This window comes from Chamaea fasciata, unplaced genomic scaffold, assembly GCF_029207755.1.
Source record: "Chamaea fasciata isolate MVZ Bird 193981 ecotype frontalis unplaced genomic scaffold, bChaFas1.0.hap1 SCAF_6, whole genome shotgun sequence".
Taxonomy (NCBI): Eukaryota; Metazoa; Chordata; class Aves; order Passeriformes; family Sylviidae; genus Chamaea; species Chamaea fasciata.
Genome location: NW_027094091.1, coordinates 36,548,573 through 36,569,573, shown reverse-complemented (window position 1 = coordinate 36,569,573; position 21,001 = coordinate 36,548,573). Strand labels below are relative to the sequence as shown.

The window sequence follows — 21,001 nt, the reverse complement described above, 5'->3', positions numbered from 1 at the left end:
AACAGCTTTTTATACCTGTCTATAAAAGTCCCTGTAATGAAATGCTTGGGGAGCTTGGCATTTTCTAAATAACATTATTAACAGCTTTGATTTGGAATTGATGGCATGATGCTACTGGGTTGTCCATGATAATCTAGAATCTACAAGCACAAAAATTGTGATATAAGTGTTTCGAAAATGGAATAACCTTGAGTCATTCAGATGTCGCAGCCTAAATCAAGTGCTGCCCTTTTTTTGATGTGCTGGGCTAATTATTTCTACTAATGTAAATGTCAGTGCAATGAACACTTATTTGCTGTGGCATAACAAATAAGTGGTACAGGAAATCTGAGCATATGAAGAAATTCATCATGCCCTAAAGTCTCTATTATATGGCTTCAAGCCAAGGATATGGAGAACAATTCAGATTCACATTTTTAAAATGTTTTAAATATACATAAAAATGGAGTAAGAATAAAAATAAAAGGCAGCAATTGTGTCTGAAGGTATCTCGATTTTTTTGTTATTTTTGAAATATTCTAGATTTAGAGTTTTAACCACCTTCTCTTCATAGCAAGCAGTAGTTCTCTACATTTTACTGGCCAGCCATGGTTATGGGAGCTTCACAGCACTTAAGGGCTGTTTTTGTACCTATTCCCTGTGTGTGGTACTCATACTTAGATCTCAGTTCAGATATGGACCCTTTTTTGTTTTTTAGTCTAACACTGAATAGATAGGGGAGAGAAGAGCCACACAGGCAGTGTTCAGAGCTTAAGCTTTGTCCTGGGTTGTAGTATAGGACATGCACAAAGTATTCTATCACCATCTTCATGAACTGTGGGGCGGTGTTTTCCCAGACCCCCTCCCTCTGGGCCATTGTCTTCTGTTAATGGCCCATCAACTGCCTTGCTGCATGACTCATAGATAACTCCCTCCGGGAGTTATCTCTGTTTAATGGGCCTTCAAGGACCCCCTACATGACTCATTATCCCATTGTGAGATGCTCCGCCCAGGGGGAGGAACCAAGCATTCCCACCTGGATATAATCTGGGGTTTGGGACAGTACAAGCAGCTCTTACCCACTGGATTCCCAGAGGACCCAAGCTACCAGACCTTTCTACAGGATCACTGCTTCAGGAAGACCACCTCATCTGGACTGCTTCCATCACCCTGCTCAGGTTGTGTTCTGACTCTGTCAGTGGTCTTTTGTATTGTTGCATCTATTTTATTTTACTTTTTTTCCTTTCTTCCTATTAAATTGTATCTCTGACTTGGAGCCTCTCTTTTGTTTTGCTTTCAAACCACTACAAGAATAAAGGTGTAGAGATGAGATAGTGTGCTGCTTGGATTTTATATCTTTTCCATAGATTGGGCCACCTTACATCAAGGACATCATTAGGGGAAATAATATTTTGGTTTTCATCTTTAATATCCTTACCCAGTCACTCTTCAGAATGGATTTTTCTTGAGTGCGTGACTTCTGATTTGGCTGCCGTAGTGCTAAGATTTCACTTTTATGGTCTTGTGCTAAATGTACCATAATCAAAAAAAGGAGAAATCTTCCAAAATAATTTTTTTTCATGACTCTCCCAGCTGCTGGGGATGAAGCTTCATGAGAATATCTGTCTTCATATACTTTTAATAATACCAGAAGAGAAATTTGGTAAATGAACATACTATGATTTTGCAACTGATTTTTAATGAACATATGTTGTTAAATGCAGTGACACCATTCTTTAAAAAGTTTACCTTAATTTTTTTTTTTTGATGAAGGAATGAATTTAATTGCCCAGTGAGTTTTGATTCTTTTGTTAATGTCTCTTTTGATCAGGGTAGTTGCTCAGAGCTTAGAGTCCTGAGAATGGTCTGTGTTAGAAGGATACAAAAAAAAAGTAGTGAACTATGTGTTTTACACAATACTGTTTACAAACACAATACAGAAGCTTTTATTCCAAGAATAAAGAGGAATCAAAGAGTAGTTATTTTTGTGCTTCTCCTGAAATATCCCCAAAGGTTTCAAAGTACTTCTTCACTGCCTTTATTTCCTGTGTGTATCTTTTCCTGAGTGTGAACAAGTGCTTATGTCTAAATAAGATTGTTACCTAAAATTCATTAAGTAATTGGAAGTGGTTATGCTGATCGTTATATGGTGATTTGTTAGTGCAGTATTCAATTATATGTTGGTGTTTAGTAAAATGTCCCTAGAGCTGGTGAGCAAATCTTCAGGCTCAGAGTAAATCTGTAATTTCTGTAATATCATTTTTCTTAAAAGAAAAAAAAAAGGTGCATTTCAATTGATATATCCACTTCCCTTGCCTGAGTCCCCTCTAATTGTCTGCCTCTACAGAGTGAAATTAAAAATAAATGAATTATTCAATGAAGGCACTTGTTTCTTAGTTCAAGCTTTCAAATGTCAAAGTAGAGAAGCTTTTCTTTTCCTCTCTGAGGGATCTAATAGTCTTTGAGTGAGTTTTTGGTAATTGCACTTTTTTTGTGCTTATCATATTATCTGTAATTCAACCAGATGTTAAGTCTTCTCTGGAGGAGAAAAGTCTTCTCAGTTTATGTAGTACTGTATCAGTCTTGCATCCCAAAAGATTTGAGGTTAATGTGAAAATGAAATAGTAAGGCAGATGCTGTATGTAATGTTCCTGTAGGTAGGTAATTCCTTTGGACTGAAATACTTAAAAATGTGTAACTCAGAGGTGAATACTACATGTAACAAATGGTTGGATGATAAATTGTTGTAGGATTTTTTTGACAGTCGGTCAAAATCCAACACTTTGTATGCAATGGGATATTTGCTACTGTAATAGTTCTGCACTGATGAAAATGATTCACGAGTTTGAGGCTAAGGGCTGTAGGGGCAGACCACACTATTTGTGGGTGACTGAGAAACGTTTTGGAGGGGAAAACCCTGAATATGTTTCAGCTACTCAGCTGAGCTGGTTTCTCACACATATGTATTGATACCTCGTAAGCTTTACTTTTGTGTCAGGATGAGGTACTGGGGGGAAGCAGGGGCAGGTGTGCTTGAGTCTTCTCTTTTCTCCTGTCTTGGTTTCCACCAGAAAGAAGCCTTACATCATATGTTGGAAGGAACTATAATGTTCTGAAGTCATGTTTTCCATTTCTAATGCCCTTATGTATACCAAAAGATTATTAAGTGCTCTTACAGGCACACGTAGAACTAACACTTCACACTATCCCTGGAGTGTAGCTGCCATTTCAGTACATAAAAACCCAGGATGTGCAAATAGCGAATATGTATTTTCCAGAATACCGTATCTCCTGTGATGTATGGTTCAGTAATTTGCTTACACAGAGAATAATAATCCTTGATACAAATTTTCCTTTTATGGATTGGAACCCAACCTTATTTGGTTATTTGTTTAAACACCTAAACTCATTTTTTGTGCTAAATTCATTGGGCATTTTATAGCATAAATTTAATAATTTTTGTCTGGCTGTTTATACATTACCTCTAAAATGCAGAATTTCTTTTGTTGCCTTCTTTAGCATTTGAACTTACGTGTTGTGGTAAATTTTATTTCATCAGTTTATGGTTAAATATGTGTTCAGCAAAAATTCAGAATCCAGATTCATTAGCACACTCTATCTTGTGATATCATATTCACATACTCAGAACTTGTTGTTCTGAGATGGGATGTGGAGTTGTATGGGCTTTTTTGTATGTACTTGCAAGTAGCAACACTTGGTGGTTATTATCCAGCCGTTACACCAGAGAGTCAGGCTGTGTCTAACTAAATCAGAGCTGCTTCTAGTTTGATGCAAAATAGTTTGAATTGTCAAGGTAGCAAAAAAGATGGAGAACTGATAAAGAAAAGTGTGTAGGGAGAAGACAAATGCTAGAGTAAGAGTACTACGTTATTTTTCTTTTTATATTTTTTCTTTATCTTCTTCCACAGCTAGAAATGCTTCAGAAATGTGAGCTCCTCCAGTCATTATCATCTGGCTAAAAGAGGCATGTGAGCATACTTAGAGTTTTACAGTGGATCCTTTTAGCAGTTTTAAAAAATTCCAGAAACTGTGTTTCAAGGTCTTTCAAAATGCAATTTGTTTACCCTTAGGCAGAAGTGAAATGGAGAAATGCATTTTCTCAAGTGCCTTTATATCTTGTTAAATAATATAGCAACTTGGAAAAAAAGGGAAAAAAAATCCTTTAGTTGTTGACAAGGGAGATATTTAGTTGAGGGACCATAGGCAGCTCCGAATTCTTCAGAGCTAAAGAACTGCAAAACTCTTGCTCTTCCCAGAGAGTTTATCTGTGCAACTCGACATCCCTTTCTAAGCCCTGTTTCATGCTCACTGCACAGGTGAAACTGGTGTGTACACAGAGTGAATTTCATAAAGTCCAGTCCCTGTAGGGGTCACAGTGTTCAGTCAGCATTGAGGTGGTGCTGTCTGAATACTGGCTTTACGAAGTGGCACACAGGAGTATTCTGTTGAATTCCTCTTACACTGAGAGGATGTTAGAGCTGTAAAATTGCCATGGTCCAATATGAGGGAGTTAAGGGATTTATTAAAAAGAAATCCCAACAATCCAAACAGTATTCTCCATTGTTAAACAAGAACTTCTAATGGCACCAATACAGTGGTTTTTTTCCTGTTTCCTCTCAGGGCAATGTTGCCATTCCAAAACATGAGCCACAGCAAGACTTCTACTAGTTTTTGTCTATCATGATATTTGTATTTTTATTTATCCTTCTGCTACATTAATTTTAGTGGATATATTTATTTAACTATATTATGCTTGCAAGAGAAATCTCCTGGTGCATTAGACTTGTAAATGCTATCAGGTAAAGTAACTACATGTAATTAATATTTTTAAAGAGTAATGGCATCAAAATGCAAATAGATAACAGGAAACCAGCTGTAAACTCTACTACTCAGCTTTCTTTCAGTGTCCTGCAAACTTGCCATTGAAATAACTACTTTAGGGAAAGAAATCAGCACAGGAATAAAAGGTCACAAAAGTAAACTTTATCTTGCTTTTGACAGTTTCAGTAGTTTCACATTTCTCCAGCCAAGTGATTCACACCAGCTGTACCCACACTGAGAAGGGTACAAGTTTAATTGAAGTGAATCTGTCTGAGTCTGACTTTTAAAGAACCAGTTACTGCTTCAGGGTAGATTATTTTGGAAACTTGTACTTAAGAATCATGATTAATGCTGTTGCAGCCTGTGTTCTACCTTATGCTTCTGACTTTATAACCCAAGTAATTTGATATTACTATTAGAACATTAGCCTTGTTTGAACTCAAGAATTACTGAAATTAATGAGTTCATTTTAATGACATGAAAGGTTAGATATTTTGATAACCTGACATTTTTATCAGGATGTATTAAGTTCTTCAGTTCTTTTACTTGTGAACCTCTGACTTTTATCAAAATGTGACAACAGTGTTTTCTTGGAATACGTCTGCAGAAGTGGTAATAGAAGAATAAACAAATTAGATTTCAGTTTGGCATTATGTAACATAAGTTACCTTTAATACTAAAACTTAGAAATGTAGGCCGTGCTAGCAGAGTGTGTTGGATTTTCCTCAGTATTCAGGGATTTGTTGGAGAGCACTGAGCTCGTGACACTTCGCCCTGAATACCCATCATTCTCAGCCGACCCAAAGCAGACATTTTCAGCATAAATCTTTATCAACCAGGATTTCTAGCATCCTTTGCTTGAAGGTAACAAGTCATGCCTGGCATTCTTCACTTCTTGCGTACAACTCCAAACTCCTTTGAAACCCTCTTTTAAGGATGGCTTATCAACCAGTCCTGCATCATGTACCTTGGCTAATATTTGTCTGTCCTAGAAAAAAGAAACCCTAACTGAGCATGCTGGGATAATTTCACTTGGAGTCAGTGAGTGTCATCCCGTTCTGTGCTGCCAGTAGTGTAAAATCAGTAAGAGAATATGGATGAGTCCAGTATTCATTGGGTTTACAAACTTCAAACATGAAGTGCAAAGCTTCACTGTTAGACAGGTATGAGATTTTTGTGGGCCTCTCAGTGTTTCCTACTAGAAGGCTGGTCAGATGTTGTGTCCCTGGAACTGCTTTTTGAGTGTGTTTTCTCATAACTTTAAGAACATTTCTAGCATGCATTTCATATATGACATTTGTTCTGGACAACTTACTGATTTAAACATGTAATTACCAGAGTTAGAGTTTCCATGTTATACCTATTAGCAATGAATCTACGGTTCAGGTTCTTCTAATGGTACATTTTGATTCCCAATTTTCATAAAAATCCTAGCTTTTGGCAGAAAGCATCAAGGGGGGCGGGGGGGTGAGGAGCTCTAGGAAGATAATCTTTCTTAGAAGCAAAGAGGTTTTTACTTTTACCCAGGAATTTGGAGTTCGGAGTGGGGAAGTCAGCTTACCAACTACACATTGTATGGGGGTTTCCTTTCTGAGTATTCTGTGGGGGTGGTGGTGTGTTTTCCCCTTATTGCTTATTGTGAAGATCTACAGCATTTGAAAGTGCTTTGAGAATTTCTTTGCTCCCTGCCTTTGATGAAGTCCTTTGACCTTGTGTGAATAACAATAACTTAGTAGCAGCTATTAAAAGAAAAAAAAAAACCTCAAGAAAAATTAAAGGGGGACATAGTAAAGTGCAAAGTAACTGTAACTCCAATTTTGCACAAGCGATACTTTAAGGAAAAAAAATCAAAGTCCTTCACATGTTGAAGGATAAGGCATTTTTGAAACCTGTTCAGTTTAAGTAGTCCGTTTAACGTCCACGAGCTTCTTGCCAAGCAGTCATATCAGAACACTGCTGAAAAGAGAAATGTTAAGCTCCAGATGTTTGATATACTTCAAATAATTGCTTGTCAAGAACTAAATTCACTGTTTTCTCACGGTATTTAGAAAAATAGCTTCATTTACCACAGTAAAGTTTCAATATTTGGACTGAATAAACTGAATATGGCTACTGCCATATTATGAGGGTTCCTCTATAATAGCATGAACCACATATGTATGTATGCATGTATTTATTTGTTTGCTTATTTTCTCTTTTCACAGACACTTCCTTCGGGGCTGGGAGATGGACAGCTCATTACCTGGACTGATGGCCTGAAAAGGAAGGACTGGCATGATTATGAAAGCATTCAAAAAGATGCTATGCGTTCAGGTATACATGTGTTCAGAACAAATTAAAGTGGTTTGTTTACTCGTTCTTTCTCTCTATGACTATTTGTTCTTTTGAGTCCTTTAGGAGGCATTTCTAGCAACCTTTCTTTGATTGCAGCAATGTTACAAGGACATCATGTTCTGAATTGAGAGGTCAGACCAACCACAAATACCTTCTCTCTGAAAGTCGCCAAGTGACAATGTGTTTCCTGCTAGTAACTATATAATGATTATACAGTCAGCAGAAATGTTATCAACAAATAATTTTTCATGTTGAAGTCAGTTGTCAGACTGTGACCAAATTGAATGGTGGTTTGCAAAAGGACATGTTACAAATAAACCCAAATTGTCCTTAAATCAATACACAAAACCTGGGTTCAATACCTATAACTGCCAAGAACCTTTGACACTTTTGCCATTGTCGAACTCCAATCATTTAGTCTTGCTAAAGCAACTTCATCTCATTCTGACAGTCTGCAATTATTTGAAAATGGGAGAAAATTGTGTTTGCAAATACACTGAAGGACACTTTGTTATGGTGAGCAACGCAATTTTAATGTACCTTCACATGCTGCATCCCATATGTGCGGAGAGTATAGATTGTGTTCCTCTTTCTGTCATCAGAGCATGTTCAGATTTGAATTCTTCTTTTCCAACATAAGGTACAACTATTCAACATAAGATGAATTAGATTAGAAGGAAGGAAGAGAAACAGCAGTTGAATTACACCTTAATTGGTGTTTAAAAGTCATTATTTTACAAAGGCCAATCTACTATTGTAAAACAAATTATGCTGTCTTGATCCCACTGTCTTGAGACAGCCAAAACCTCCCCCAAAATATCTATAACTGAATCTCGTTGACAGATTCCTAGGACTTGGTAAGTACTTAATTTTGCAGGAGCCTGTAGTAGTAAAATATTGCAAGTGTATGTTAATTTTGTAAGCTATTTTTACCTCTTTTGAATCTTGATCACTAACTAAAGAAATTATCCTTTCCTCCCACATGTGCTTAGAAGGTAAAATAAGCTAGAGATGGAAAGGGAATTATTCTAGGCAATTTGGTGCTTTTCATACCAGTAATTGCTGTGTTCCAAATTGCTAAATGTAAACAGACAAATATGTAAGAAGGTACAAAGTAAAAGCAGCATGTATGTGGAAACTTGAATATACGTGAGGAATATCATCTTTGCTGGTTGGAATGGCCATGCATGGATGCTCTGGCAATGTACTTTTAATTTCTGAAAATGTAATGTGGACCCCATATGTTTTGGACAATAACAGTAATACTTATGATTGTCTGATGGATAACTTACAGCATTGCCAATGTAATGCAAGCCATTGCATGGAGTTGGCTGAGAAACTGAAAAAGATGTTATGGTGCTTTGTAATTCCCAGTCCTAAACCTAACATGATAACTTAACATATAGTAGCATGTGAATATTAAGATATTCTGACTTGTGTACATTTTTTAATAAAACCTTTTTTTATTTTTACCATTTGCTGAGTTTGATGTTTTAGAGGTATCTTTCAAAAATTTATATTTGCCATTATTATTCAATAGATTAAAAAACCTTTAATGCTCTTTTCTTTGAAAATCACAATATGGTAATACAAATGCAAAGCTAGAATATCTCAATGCACTCTTTTGGGGCATACTATGTAATTTCTCTTCCTAATAACATTAGCTGAAATACACTGTTAGTTAAAAATCTATCTGAAAGCGTAATGTGAAAGGGCTTCTTGGGACATTTCAGGAAAGGAAGTCAATGTTGTACAGAAGAGAAGAAAACAGTGAATGATTTTTTTAATTCAGTCTGGCTGTTTTATCTGTAAAGCTTATGGTTTCCTAAGCAACGAGAATGTGAATTTCATCATTTTTAATTATGGAGAGGTACTAGTTTCTTCATGACTGCTACTCTTTCATGGCCAAATATTTTGATCCCTTTTCATTCCTCCAATTGAAACCTGTGTTTCTGAATTTGAATGATCTCTTCTCTTGAAGTCAAGAATAAGTCAAGCCTTTTGCAAGACATGCAGAAGAAAAAGGTTATTTCTAATTATTTCTATTTATTTAAAGTGTTTTAGCTTATCTTTTTTCATCTCTGAAATGACAAATGATCTTCCATATAAATCCTGAAATGAGCTTGTGTTGCTTTGGATTTTGCAGGGCTTTGTTGGAACACCTGAGGTTCAAGTGTGTGTTTATGATGCTTCAGACATTACATCCCATTTTGTTAGCATGGTGATGCTACTTGAGAAGGTACTTGAAGTGAAGGATGGAGAGGCAAGGCTTTACACACAGCCAGAACTTAATTTAAAAGCCCTTGAAAAGACTTCCAAACCAGTTCTAACAATATTGGTTGGTTGATCTTGATAGAAGAATTCAAGAAGATAGGGAAATGCTGTTGGGTTGCAGAAGTTCCAATTGTCATGCTGTTGGTGGAACAGGGAACTTACCCATTTAGTTGCCAGTTATCCAAGCCCTGATTTATGCAGTGTTGGAAAGGAATATATAATGACTTAAATATACTTTTTATCATCAGTACAGAATAGATGCAGTGAAATGAAAATTAAGTTATTCAGTCATCCTGATCACTTCCATTCTTCTCTGAATATTACTCTGTCATTAGGTCAAAGCCAGTGACTGAAAGATAGGAAAAGGAAAGCAAAAGTTGACCTTAAAAAAAAGAAGGATTTCCTAATTAAGTACTTGTGATAGATACTTTGGAAGGAAGGAAAAAAAAAAAGTTTAATTGCTTCCATTTTCTAAAGTGAGCGATTAAGTCAATCAGATATTACAATGGATTGGGAGGGAACAAAATAAGCTAATCAGAGAAACTGACTTCATTGGAGTTGATAAGTTATGCCTACTTTTTGACAAGAAATCAGAATTAAAAAAAAGACCTGTTTCTATTAATTTCTTTTCCACTGGGAATACAACTGATGACATGGCTTGATGAATAATACGCTTTATTTGCATTAAAAATATGAGAACTGTAAACAAATGCAAATCCTACATCTGTCAGCTTTTGTTTCGGTAAGGAGTAAACAATGTTCCCTGGATATCAGAAGAGTGCTCTTGTGTTGGATTTCAGAGTGGTGGGGGCACTGTGTAGTGAGTGCAGCCTGTGTAGCAATGACCAAGGTAGCTCCTGGTGTGTGTCTTAGCCCAGCTACAGCAGTGCCTGTTGTATCAGGGCACTCCAAATCTACCTGTGTTACTACAGAGAGTAGAGATCCTGGATGCTGAGCCCCTTGGATTTGCCATGAATCAGTTACTGTAGTGCCATTTCTTTGTTTTATCATAGACTTCCCTATTTCAGTTGTATAGGGAGGACTCTGAGGACATTTCTACCAAGATGTTCATTTCAGGGGCATGGCAGCTTCTGTGGTTCTGATAGCACTGGTTTGCCATGGTTTCTGTGCAGAACTAGGAGTGTGAGATCCCTCAATGCTCCCATGAGGGATGAGATTTACAGGAGAGAGCCGTGTAAGCCTAAGGTAGTAATTTACAAACATCCATGAGAAGACATCATGTTGGTTTCACCTCTATCTTTATGTCCTGGGTAGTGAGACTAAAAGTCCTCAAGAATCATTGTTCCTCCAATTCTGAAAATTATTTTATTTGTTTCACTCAAGAAATTCTCAGCTTTATCATCAATTATGAATAGTAGCAGTAACGATGAATTACAACCCTTCTCAGGCAAGAGGATGGATTCATGTGTGTGATTCCTGAGCTTTTAAGGAAGTGCAAATTGAATGTTTATATTCAAATATGGCGCTCTTTCTGATCATGACAACCTATTTCTGACTACAACTGATAACTTTTCCAATGTGAACTACCACAAAAGGGTAAGAGATTGACTAGAAAAAGGGAAAAACATAAGGTCTTATCTCTAAAAGCATGTAATCAATTTTATCAGGGATATTAATAGCCAATATGATACACATAGAAAGGCTATATATTGCAAGTATTTTCTTGTTTTCATTTTTTATTCTTTAAATACAGTCTTTTATTTTTTCCTTTATAATGCTTTGGAGGTATTTTTTGTCTGATTGCATGTGTATGCTGAAATGATTACTTCTATGAAGTAGATTGAAAATTTAGTGTAATAAACTAATTTGTGAGAGAATGGTAAAATATAAGAAGCTGCGAAAATATAAATTTGTAAAACCTTTGTCTTCAAAAGAAATTGGCTAAGGAATAGAGTAACCGACTTCAGAGATATGGCTGTCAATACTTTTATGTTTGACTGTTGAGCCATTTTGGTCTTGTCTGCTAATAAGGTCTCAAAGGGAAAAACCTTTTAGCATGTACCTAGTGTCTATTCCAGAAGTTACTAAGCCATTTGCAGTCTTTGTTCCTCCTATTTGTATATTTAAATAGCATGTGAAAGCCTTATGGGGAGGGAAGGAATGAAGGTTGTTACTCTTTCCTGTATTCCATATTGTCTTTACCTTTCTGCTTCTTCAAAATGTTACCTTGACTGGAAGAAGGGGATTTTAAAGATCTTGACCTTTACATGCCTCGGTGCAGGTATTTCATAGAGATTAGTTCTATAAACAAACAGACAGTATGTTCTATAGTTCTACAAACAAACATTCATACAGATTAGTTTTATAAACAAGCTAAGCAGAGATATTGAAAAATAAGTGACCTGTACATGTTTGTGGTGAAAGTGGAAATAGATTGGAGCTCTGTATTCTTGGGTAGAATGTCAAAAGAAGGCAAAAGACATGAGCACTTTTCTACAGCAGTAACACGTAGTGAACACCTGAAATTTGACCTCAGTGTCACTTAAAGAAATTTTGCACTAGTGATCATTTTCCATTACCTTTTCTGCTCAAATACTTGTTTAATCCTTATAATAATTTTGAATAGTGCCTGTTCTTAAATTCAGAAGAACTTGCCAAGCCAGAGCCATATCTTCTAGAAGATATGAGGCAGCATGATACAGAAAGCAACATTAATTGTAATTCCCTATTGACTATGAAAAAAACTAGCTCTGTGTTACTTACACAGATAAATGTAATAAAATTTTTGCAGGAAAAGAAGTTTATACTAAAATACTGATTTACTTATGCCATTTTTCAGATGGAATTATACAGTGGAAATTTTGTCAGAATTATATATTAAACAAGTTTTCTAAATTTAATTTAGGTCTTTGAACTTGCAATTTCTTTAGAAAGAATTTGAGAATTTGCAGCATAATTGGAACTGTAGTGGTAGCCAAGGTCTCAATAAACAGTTATAACTTAATTGTTCATGGCATTAATCATGAATATGCTTCACGCAGTTTACAATCTATTGTTTCTAAAAGAGAAAAAATGTTTGTCAGTTTATCTTAATGCAAGTCTTACATGATTAAAAAATTTTAAACAGCAATGTTAATCATGGCTTGTCAAGGAGACAGCACAGAAAGGATGTGTTATAAGAAAGATGGATGCAATCTACTGCGGTTACATAAAGTGTTTCACGTATTAAAATGCATTTGCTTCAGAAATCAAGTGCTGCAGACTGTGATCTGATTCTACCACTCTTCATGGTCTGGATTTCCTATTGAAAACAGTGAGATCAGCCGGGAGCTGCGTGCTAAGATAAAACTATTATGCTCTTAAATAATGATTTGGGAAGTGAATTTTTTTTCAGTGGTGCCTTCTTTGGAAGTTTAAACCCTGATAACTAGAAAATTCAGTTTCGTGTTTTGGTTTTTCATTACGAGGCCTCAAGGTTTTCTGTGGGTAACTACAGACTGGCTTCCTCAGATTGTGAAATGGCATAATCACAGTATTATTTAAGCTGTAGCTTGGGTACACATTTTCACTGGATCTCAAGTTACAACTTCATATTACACGGCTGCAGCAGAAGCTGGGAAGTATAAGGCTGTAGCTGTATAGAATTTCTCTGTCAGAAAACTGTGTACATGATAGAACTAACTCTTGCCGCTTAAATCTATGCATAAAAAGAGTTTATAGGTGACTGTAAGTCAGAACTAAGCTTCTGTTTTAAATCACAATGCCTCCATTGCCTTGGCCAGAGACAAGGCCTTTTTTGTGGTTGAAGTAAATGTGATTCTTTCCCTGTTCTTCCCTGTCCCCACCCTCTGCCACAAACAGGCATTTTGGAAACGCATCAGTTAAAGCATTTAAATGTAATTGGAAAGCTAATTTTTAAGAGCTACCAGGGTGACAGAGGAGGGGGAAGCAGAGTTCATAATATGACTCCTGTTATTTCGGACACTGAAAATTATCTTCTGCATGCTTCTTTGTGCTGGGAATTGGCATGTTGATTTTTACCTTGATAGGCAGGAAGAAAATTGTATTTCCAGAAACTTGGCAAGAAATATCTATTGACTCTCACTGCATCAGTGATACATATTTTTGAATGAAACTAGTATCCACAGTTCAAGAAGTGCTCTCCTAGAAAAATTTAATTAGAGTTGTTAGGTTTTATAGGTTTTCATTTGTGCAGGGATATATGGTTTCAAATCCTTAACAAACCAAAGTTTACTCTCTAGTACCTTCTCCCACTGTATTTGAATGTTGATTTGAGTGCTCACACAATTATAAAAAGAAGGAAAGAAAGAAACAAGCCAAAGCAAACATAAAATAACATTTAAAAAAAGAAAAAAAAAAAAAAAGAGGCAGTAGATGCCATCTACTTATGATAGTCCCAAGTATTAACTGTTCTCTATAGCAATGAAAACCTGTCTTCATGGACTTACATCAGTATCAGTGATCAAGAGCTGATATTGGCGAATATACCTGTATTTAACAGGTAATACTTGTGGATTTATTAGTTGCTGCCTAAAAAAAAGAGGAAACTTGACTTTACAAATTTTGTGTTTGGGGTTTTTTTGAGAGGGAAGGGTATGAGAGGATGTCTCATCTAAAATGGATCATTTGATTTGGCACTTGCACTCTAGAACGATGGTTCGGGTTTTGGGCATCTTTCTCTTTGTGCTTAACCATTTTCAGGGCAATCTAAGTAATGTTTAGAACTCCTTTTCTTTGTAGATACTTGCCTGGTTCGGTTTTATGTTTGGTTAGTTTTTTTATGTTTGATTGTTTTTTTAAGGAGAGAGATGTTTTGTAGTAATTCTGGAAAAGAAGTTTTATCTGGATAGTCTTCAAAAACATGGGGCTCATTTACAGAGAGACTTTGAAACAACCAAACAGCTTAGAGACGTTCAGGCTAGCCCTGTCTGTGTGTAAGGAGGAGGAGAGCTCTATAGACCATCTAAGTTGATCTTTGCTTATGTGATGAGCGTAAAAATGATCAAGTTTGTCAGTTCAGGGCAATTATTGCTTGACTCAGTGGAACAAAGAAATGTCGTCGAGTTTGCTGTGAAAACTCAAATACAGAGAAGAAGGAGAGAAGCAGGGGACATGATTGCATTCACAAAAACATTTTGGAGTATTGTTTTAGTGTTTTGGTCTTCAAAAAGCCAACAACATACTTGGATTCCTTTAAAACAAACAAATAACCAACCCCCCCCCCCAAAAAAAAAAAAAAAAAAAACCCAAAAAACCAAAAACCTCAGCAACAATAAATAGTGCCCACTTTCCAGTCACAGCTTCTTTCTTTTGAGGATGTGAATTAAATTTGCAAGTGCAAAGGTCTAGTATAGTTATCTCAATGCAGTTTATGAGTGAAATATGTGTAAGGTGACTTCTTTCTTTTCCTTCCTGTTTTCGTTTTATAAGCTGACAGAGGAAAATTATTGTACTGGTGAAACCATTTGTCTGACATCCAGTGAATGTGTGTGAAAAGGCAGAGATGTATGATTGTTTTGCTATAATTTGCTTTATAGACACTAGCTCATCAAATTATGCCCTGTAATCACTGCTTGTCAAGGAACAGACCTACCTTTTGGATGGGACTGTGTAACACAAAGTTGTCTGCCCTGCATGCTTGCAGTGAAGTGTTGCCTGGGGGAATCTGTCCTCCCCTTAATATAAAGAAAGTAGAAAAAGAAACCACATTTCTAGGAGTGACATTTTGTTCTGCCAACCTAAGTGACAGTTTTGCTGGCTACAAGGTAGAAGTAAACTTTTAAACTTTTTTTTTTAGGCAGTTGATTAAAACTTCTGCAGTTGATGCTGAAATGTGAATAGTAAAACTTGCCAGGAGTTTCAGTGGAAAAATGCTCAGATTTAAAAAAAAAAAAGTCAAGATGCATATTTAAGTTTTTTTATAGGTATTCTTAAAACATGGAAACAGTCTTTCTCTTGAAATGTCTCATGAAATGGTTTACACTTCTATATTTTTAAAAGACAGCGGAAGTAATTTCAGATTACCCTCACCATTACTTCTATTTTACATGCTAAGTAATTGGATAGCTGCTGTGTGTGTTTGGAAACTACTGTTAATGTATATGAGGTTACTGGTACTTCTTGCATTTTTATTCCGTGCCAATTTACAAAAGGTGAGACTGATCTGAAACACAGCAAATTCTGGTGTGTAAAGTGGGGAAGGAGTAGTCTCCAGAGGGCATGTTGCTGACTTTTTAAAAGGATACTGATTCTGTTGTCCTCCCAGATCTCCCTTCTGAGTAACTCTGGTTATTGAATATTCAGTATTGGTTATTCAAGGATTTTTTTATTGAGAGACGAATCTATTTCTAATATTGTCACACAAAAAAAGAAAATAAACCTCTAAATAAATAACGTTTGTTTATTTGGATTTTTTTTCTATATATTTTTTACCAGCTTTTACTAAAATGGTTATACTGGAAAGAATCCAAACTTCATAATGAGTCACAAAAAGAGTTAAAGCTGTAAGTAGTTAAAGTTCTGGAGGGCTGATATTTTAAGTAGCTGCTGTTAATGAGTAAGTTAAGCAAGTTACTAACATACTGCCACTTTAGTACTGAAATGGTATTGAAATGACTTTTTCCCCCACAGTTTATACAATGAACAATTTTTTAAAACCTGTAATAAACTGTGATAAAGATCATGTTTTCATCTTCTTTTTTGGAGACTTCTAAAGTCATGCATAGGAGTTTTGAGACCCTGAGAACTTCTTGGCAAAAAATTAGTTTTTCTCCAATTTGAGTCTGTTTTTCCCATGACAACAGTTAGTGAGTGATCCCTCCCTGCCTTTATCTCAACCCACAAGCCTTTTATTATATTTTGTCTCCCCTGTCCAGCTGAGGAGGGCAGTGATGGAGTGGCTTTGGTGAGCACGTGGCATCCAGCCAGGGTCAAATCACCAGAGTAGAACATGACTTCTTAATCCAGTACAAGTCCTTTTTCATAATTTGGCTCACTATTGTAAAGATGTTGGTTTACTATTTAAGCAAGCACAGGAAAAATTAAATTAAATGTATGCAGAAGCACTTTCTCTAAGTTAAATCGTATGACATGCAAAGATGAATTAATAGCAGGAAAATAGACAAACTAAGTGGGTTTTATTCCTCTCTGGAAAATGTGAGGTGTGGTGATTTTTTTTCTTCCTGCTTTTCCTAGTTTTTAATATACTTAACAAATTAAATGGTGTAATTTCTGGTAAAGCATCTGAAACAAAACCTATAGTTAATGTAGGTCTCTGATTTACATCCTGTTCCTCTGTTACCTGTGGTTATGGAGGGCTGCGTATGCTTGCTCTCTTAACATGGTTGCTAAAGATCTTTCTCCTCAAAAAATGGATTTATTGAGGGGCTTTTGATCGTACAGTTGTAAGTAGAATTCAGAGTTACTGTGTGCTGCATAAAGACATCATAAATCTGCATAATGGAGTTTAGCTTTTTTTTTTTAATTTTCTAAGTGAGAAAGAAATTTTTAGGGGCACCTTTTTCTGTCTGTGATAAAATTAGAAAGTACTGTTTTGTTTCACAACCAAAACTTTTAACTTGAATAACGATACTTTATAATTATTACTTAGGTTCTGTCATTTATATAAGATTTGGGAAAAAAGAAAAAAGACTGCAACTTTAAAATTGTGGCTTTCAAAATACGTTTTTTATTTGCTTCTCTTAACCCAGATATCACCAGGTTTTAAAAAAAAAAAAAAAAATCAGGAAATACTTTTGGCTGTATCCAGACATCAGTTTTCAATAAGTTAACTTTTTCAAAGAAGTTCCCAATGGACATACTGGGTTCCAACTGAATTATGCATAGATATGGCCTTGGGATAAATGTTTAGTTGTGTTCTGTAAGTGATGAGTTCTCCTTTTGAATAGAAAATATTTTAAACTAATTAGTTGAAAATCTGTGCAGATGGCTGAAGGTGGCTCGTAAAGTCTCCACTTCTGCCTCTGCCTGATTCACCAGCATATATTGACTGGAAATTTCAGTTGACTTTAGTACAGGAAACTTACTCCTTACCACAGGAGTGTCAGTCATTTTTAAGGCTCTTTAAAATAAAGAATGTATTTTAAACCATTTTAAAAACCAGGCATTTAAAAATAAGTGATAAAAGGCAATACTAATGATTGCAGGATTAGTATCTTTTATAAGAAGGAGCAAAGGCAGTGGCTGGGAAGTGCAGTAATAGTGAGTATATGGAGCAGTATATGTAGTATCAAAAGTTTTCACAAGAGTAATGTGTCTAGTTTGCCAAAAGAAAACATGAAAAAGAGAAGAGCATTGAGATTCAGAGTGTTTCTTTGGGTGTGATAGAACGAAATGCATTTTGTTCTAAGTAAAGCAGAAGGACTTACTTGGGCCAGTCCCAAGAATATGGCATTCCATGGGTCAGTTGTTCATCTGGGTTTATATTGCTTGCCTTGATGATAATTCTTGTATCTGAATTTGTAGGAGTGCCTGGTAATTATTATCATACTCAGCTTATAACGTCTAAATTTGTACAGACCTGAAAAAGCAATAAGCTATTTCTGTACTACCTGAGAAACTTGCCCCAAGTGAGCAAACACGGCTTGCTTATTGGCATTTTTCTCAGATTTACAGACGGAGTAAGTTTGTCCTTGTCACTGAGTCACCATGTGGGGAATCAGAAGGCTAAGTTCTACTTCTTGGGTCTGCCTCAAACTTTAACTGTGAGATTTACTATCTCCATATGTAAGAATGTTTTTTTAATATGTATGTGTATTTATATGTATGCGTATATATTTTTAATGTATGTGTGCATATTTATTTATTTGTTGTTGCTGGTTTTGGGGGGTGTTTGTGGTTTGTTTTGTTTCGGGATTTTTTTAGGGGTCATGCAGGTTAAACCCGAATTTACTGGGAGCTGTGACAGCTTATGTGTTCTCTGGAGGAGATACATCATGGAATAATGCTTCATGTACAAGAGTGACTACGTTGTTGGACACTGTTGACTCACACTCATTTTTTACAGGTTATTCCATCTTCTTCCTGTGGCAGCCACAAAGCCAGCTTCTGGAGCTAGTTTAGGTTGAATTCATGAAAAAAAGAAAAAAAAAAAAAAAGAAAAAAAAAAGATTCCATAATAAGACATTTGTTCCATGGAACATTCTGTTTGTTTTTCTGTGGTAGTATATGGTAAATAACACATGGTTATAAAATGTCTTACAATGAAGAAAAATAGAGAAGCAAGGATAACTCATGTTAATTGCAGCTGTTACAACCCTATCATTTTGTATTTGGGGATTTTTCGAAACACTACTTGTGCAACTGTAATTTTGCATTAATTTTGTGGATGTGTTTGGTTCCTGTACCTAACCCTGTTATGAACACTTTAGTTTGAACTTTTTAAAGATATCAGCTTGACCATACACATTATTTGGATAAGACTTTCTGGTATTTGAAACTAGTAGAATGCCACTATTGAGGCATTTTGTGTGAATTAATTCATTTAAGTACTGAAACAAATACCCTTACCGTTATTAGTAGATTATTTTAGGTCATGTTCTATAGTAGATACTTTTTATCCTAGCAGGTTCTTCAGTTACTAAATGAAACTGTGAAGCCTTTTTTATGGTTGAATTGCTCATTCAGGGTTTGGCTCTGATTAATGGTCTACAGCCAGTCTGTTCTAATGTTAAATGAAAAAAACATTCTGGTGGCTGTGGCATTTGGTGATAAGTAGTTAGACTAAATAGAAGATGTACTGTGCATCCCTTGGCTACAGAGTTATGATTAGATTCAGCTCAGCCTGCAGAATACTACTGAGGATATTGCTTCTCTGCTGCAGTGATAGAGCAACTCATATCAAAACAGCATGTGTTACTGCTTATCTTGCATTGTACACTGCAGCATTCTAAATACACTGGACAAACCAAATAGTACAGTCTGGGTTTTTTTCTTTTTATTTTTGCTAGATTTATTTAAGTGGAAAGGGGGGGTTAGAATGAGTCTTCCACCCAGCAAGCCATTGTAGTACTTGCAGTAAATATTAAAAGCCATATCTTTTAAGAAAAATTCTATTGCTTATTTTTGTGAAATGTTTATTCAAGCCTTTGGACGGTTCACTTTTCAGGGTTCATATGTTGTCATTCTTCTGCTAAAATAAAACAATCCCAGTGGTTTACCTCATGTTATATTTTAAAGCAATTACTTCCCTCAAACACATGCACATTGTATTTTTACTCTGCAATGACTGTTGGAAATTTAGAGGCTGCCTTTTAAATGTTTCAAATGAATGAAAAAGGGGAGGGGTAGTTTCCTCTAGTATTCCATAAAGCACAGGGTGTAAGATATAGAAATTAAGTATTGCTTAATTAATTGAAAGTGACTCATTGAAAAAAATGCACATATTTAGGATAAACCTTGTTAATCTATTAAGATAAACTTGTTTCTATACAAATTATTTCATATTGGTTATTTGAAAGATACAGAGTTGGATTTTTCCAACCTGTATAATGCCCCTTTTCTGCTAGGACACCACTGCTAACAGTAAAGGCATTTTAAAGTGACATCTAGTAAAATGTCTACATACCTGCAAGAATTAATCTCAAGAGCACCGAGCTAATTTTTTCTTCTTGAAAATTAATTAACTAAGCAAACAATATTTTATTACAGATAAACAGGTAGAATATAAGAGCTAATTCCTAAAGTATATCAGTAATAATTTTTCAATCCACTTTGTCAAGGCAGCAACTAGGCCAGCTGTTTGTTCCCCATTCCTGAGCCAAAGCCAGCCTTACTCTTGGGAACTGTGGAGTCCTATGAGGCAACAAGCCCCAGCTGAAGTTTCCAGAGCTTTGTGCTGTGACCTGGGGCTTTTGACACTCTGCCAGATATTGCTGTTGCTTGCTCCACTTGGTGCACTCATTCATTCTTCTGCTCGCTGCCACTACCGCTCGTCATTTTTGTGCTGCTCAGCCTGATCCGCTGTCATTTTGTATCATTTTCTCTTGTTTTCATCTTAAAGAAACACGGATGAAATGATAACATGTCCTTGATGTACGCAGAATATTGGTAATCAGTTTCTCCTGCTTTGAGATGTCTTAAAAAAAATATCTTGTGCCATTTTTTTCTTGCAGTCTGACACAGAGGTTATGATCTTAAATTAGCATGAGGAGTTGGCCTAGGCCTGTTAAGTCTGTGGAAATCTGGAAATTATATTTAATACAGTTACAAAGCTGTAATTTACTTTTTTTTTTTCCAGTTGGATATTCTTTTTATAGAAATGCTTCTGAAGCATCTGTAAAATAAGTACATTTCAGAGGCTCCTATTTGTCCCTCTCATTTCCTCTCTGGGAAATCCTCTTCCTTTACCTACTTCCTACCCACTCTGGTTGAGGAATGGCTGAACACATCACTGCTGGCAGTAGGGATTTCATTTTGTGTTAGTAAGAGGTTCCTTTTATTTTTATCTCATGTGAATGATAAGCAAACAATACTCCAAAGATCCAGCTGCAGTACAATTTGAATGTACTCTTCTAAATTTTTTTAAGGATCATTTTCTTCTCTATTGGTTTTTTTGTTTGGTTGATTGGAG

General features: G+C 35.8%; 1 protein-coding gene across 1 annotated transcript in view; it reads left to right on the top strand.

Annotated features, from left to right (window-relative positions):
* The window catches only part of GALNTL6 (polypeptide N-acetylgalactosaminyltransferase like 6), a 432,734-nt gene that overhangs the window by 155,522 nt on the left and 256,211 nt on the right, over nucleotides 1–21,001 (top strand). Inside the window, exon 3 of the mRNA XM_066185979.1 lies at nucleotides 7,026–7,134. Within this exon, the coding sequence (XP_066042076.1) occupies nucleotides 7,026–7,134 (109 nt within the window). The remainder of the gene's footprint in view (nucleotides 1–7,025; nucleotides 7,135–21,001) is intronic.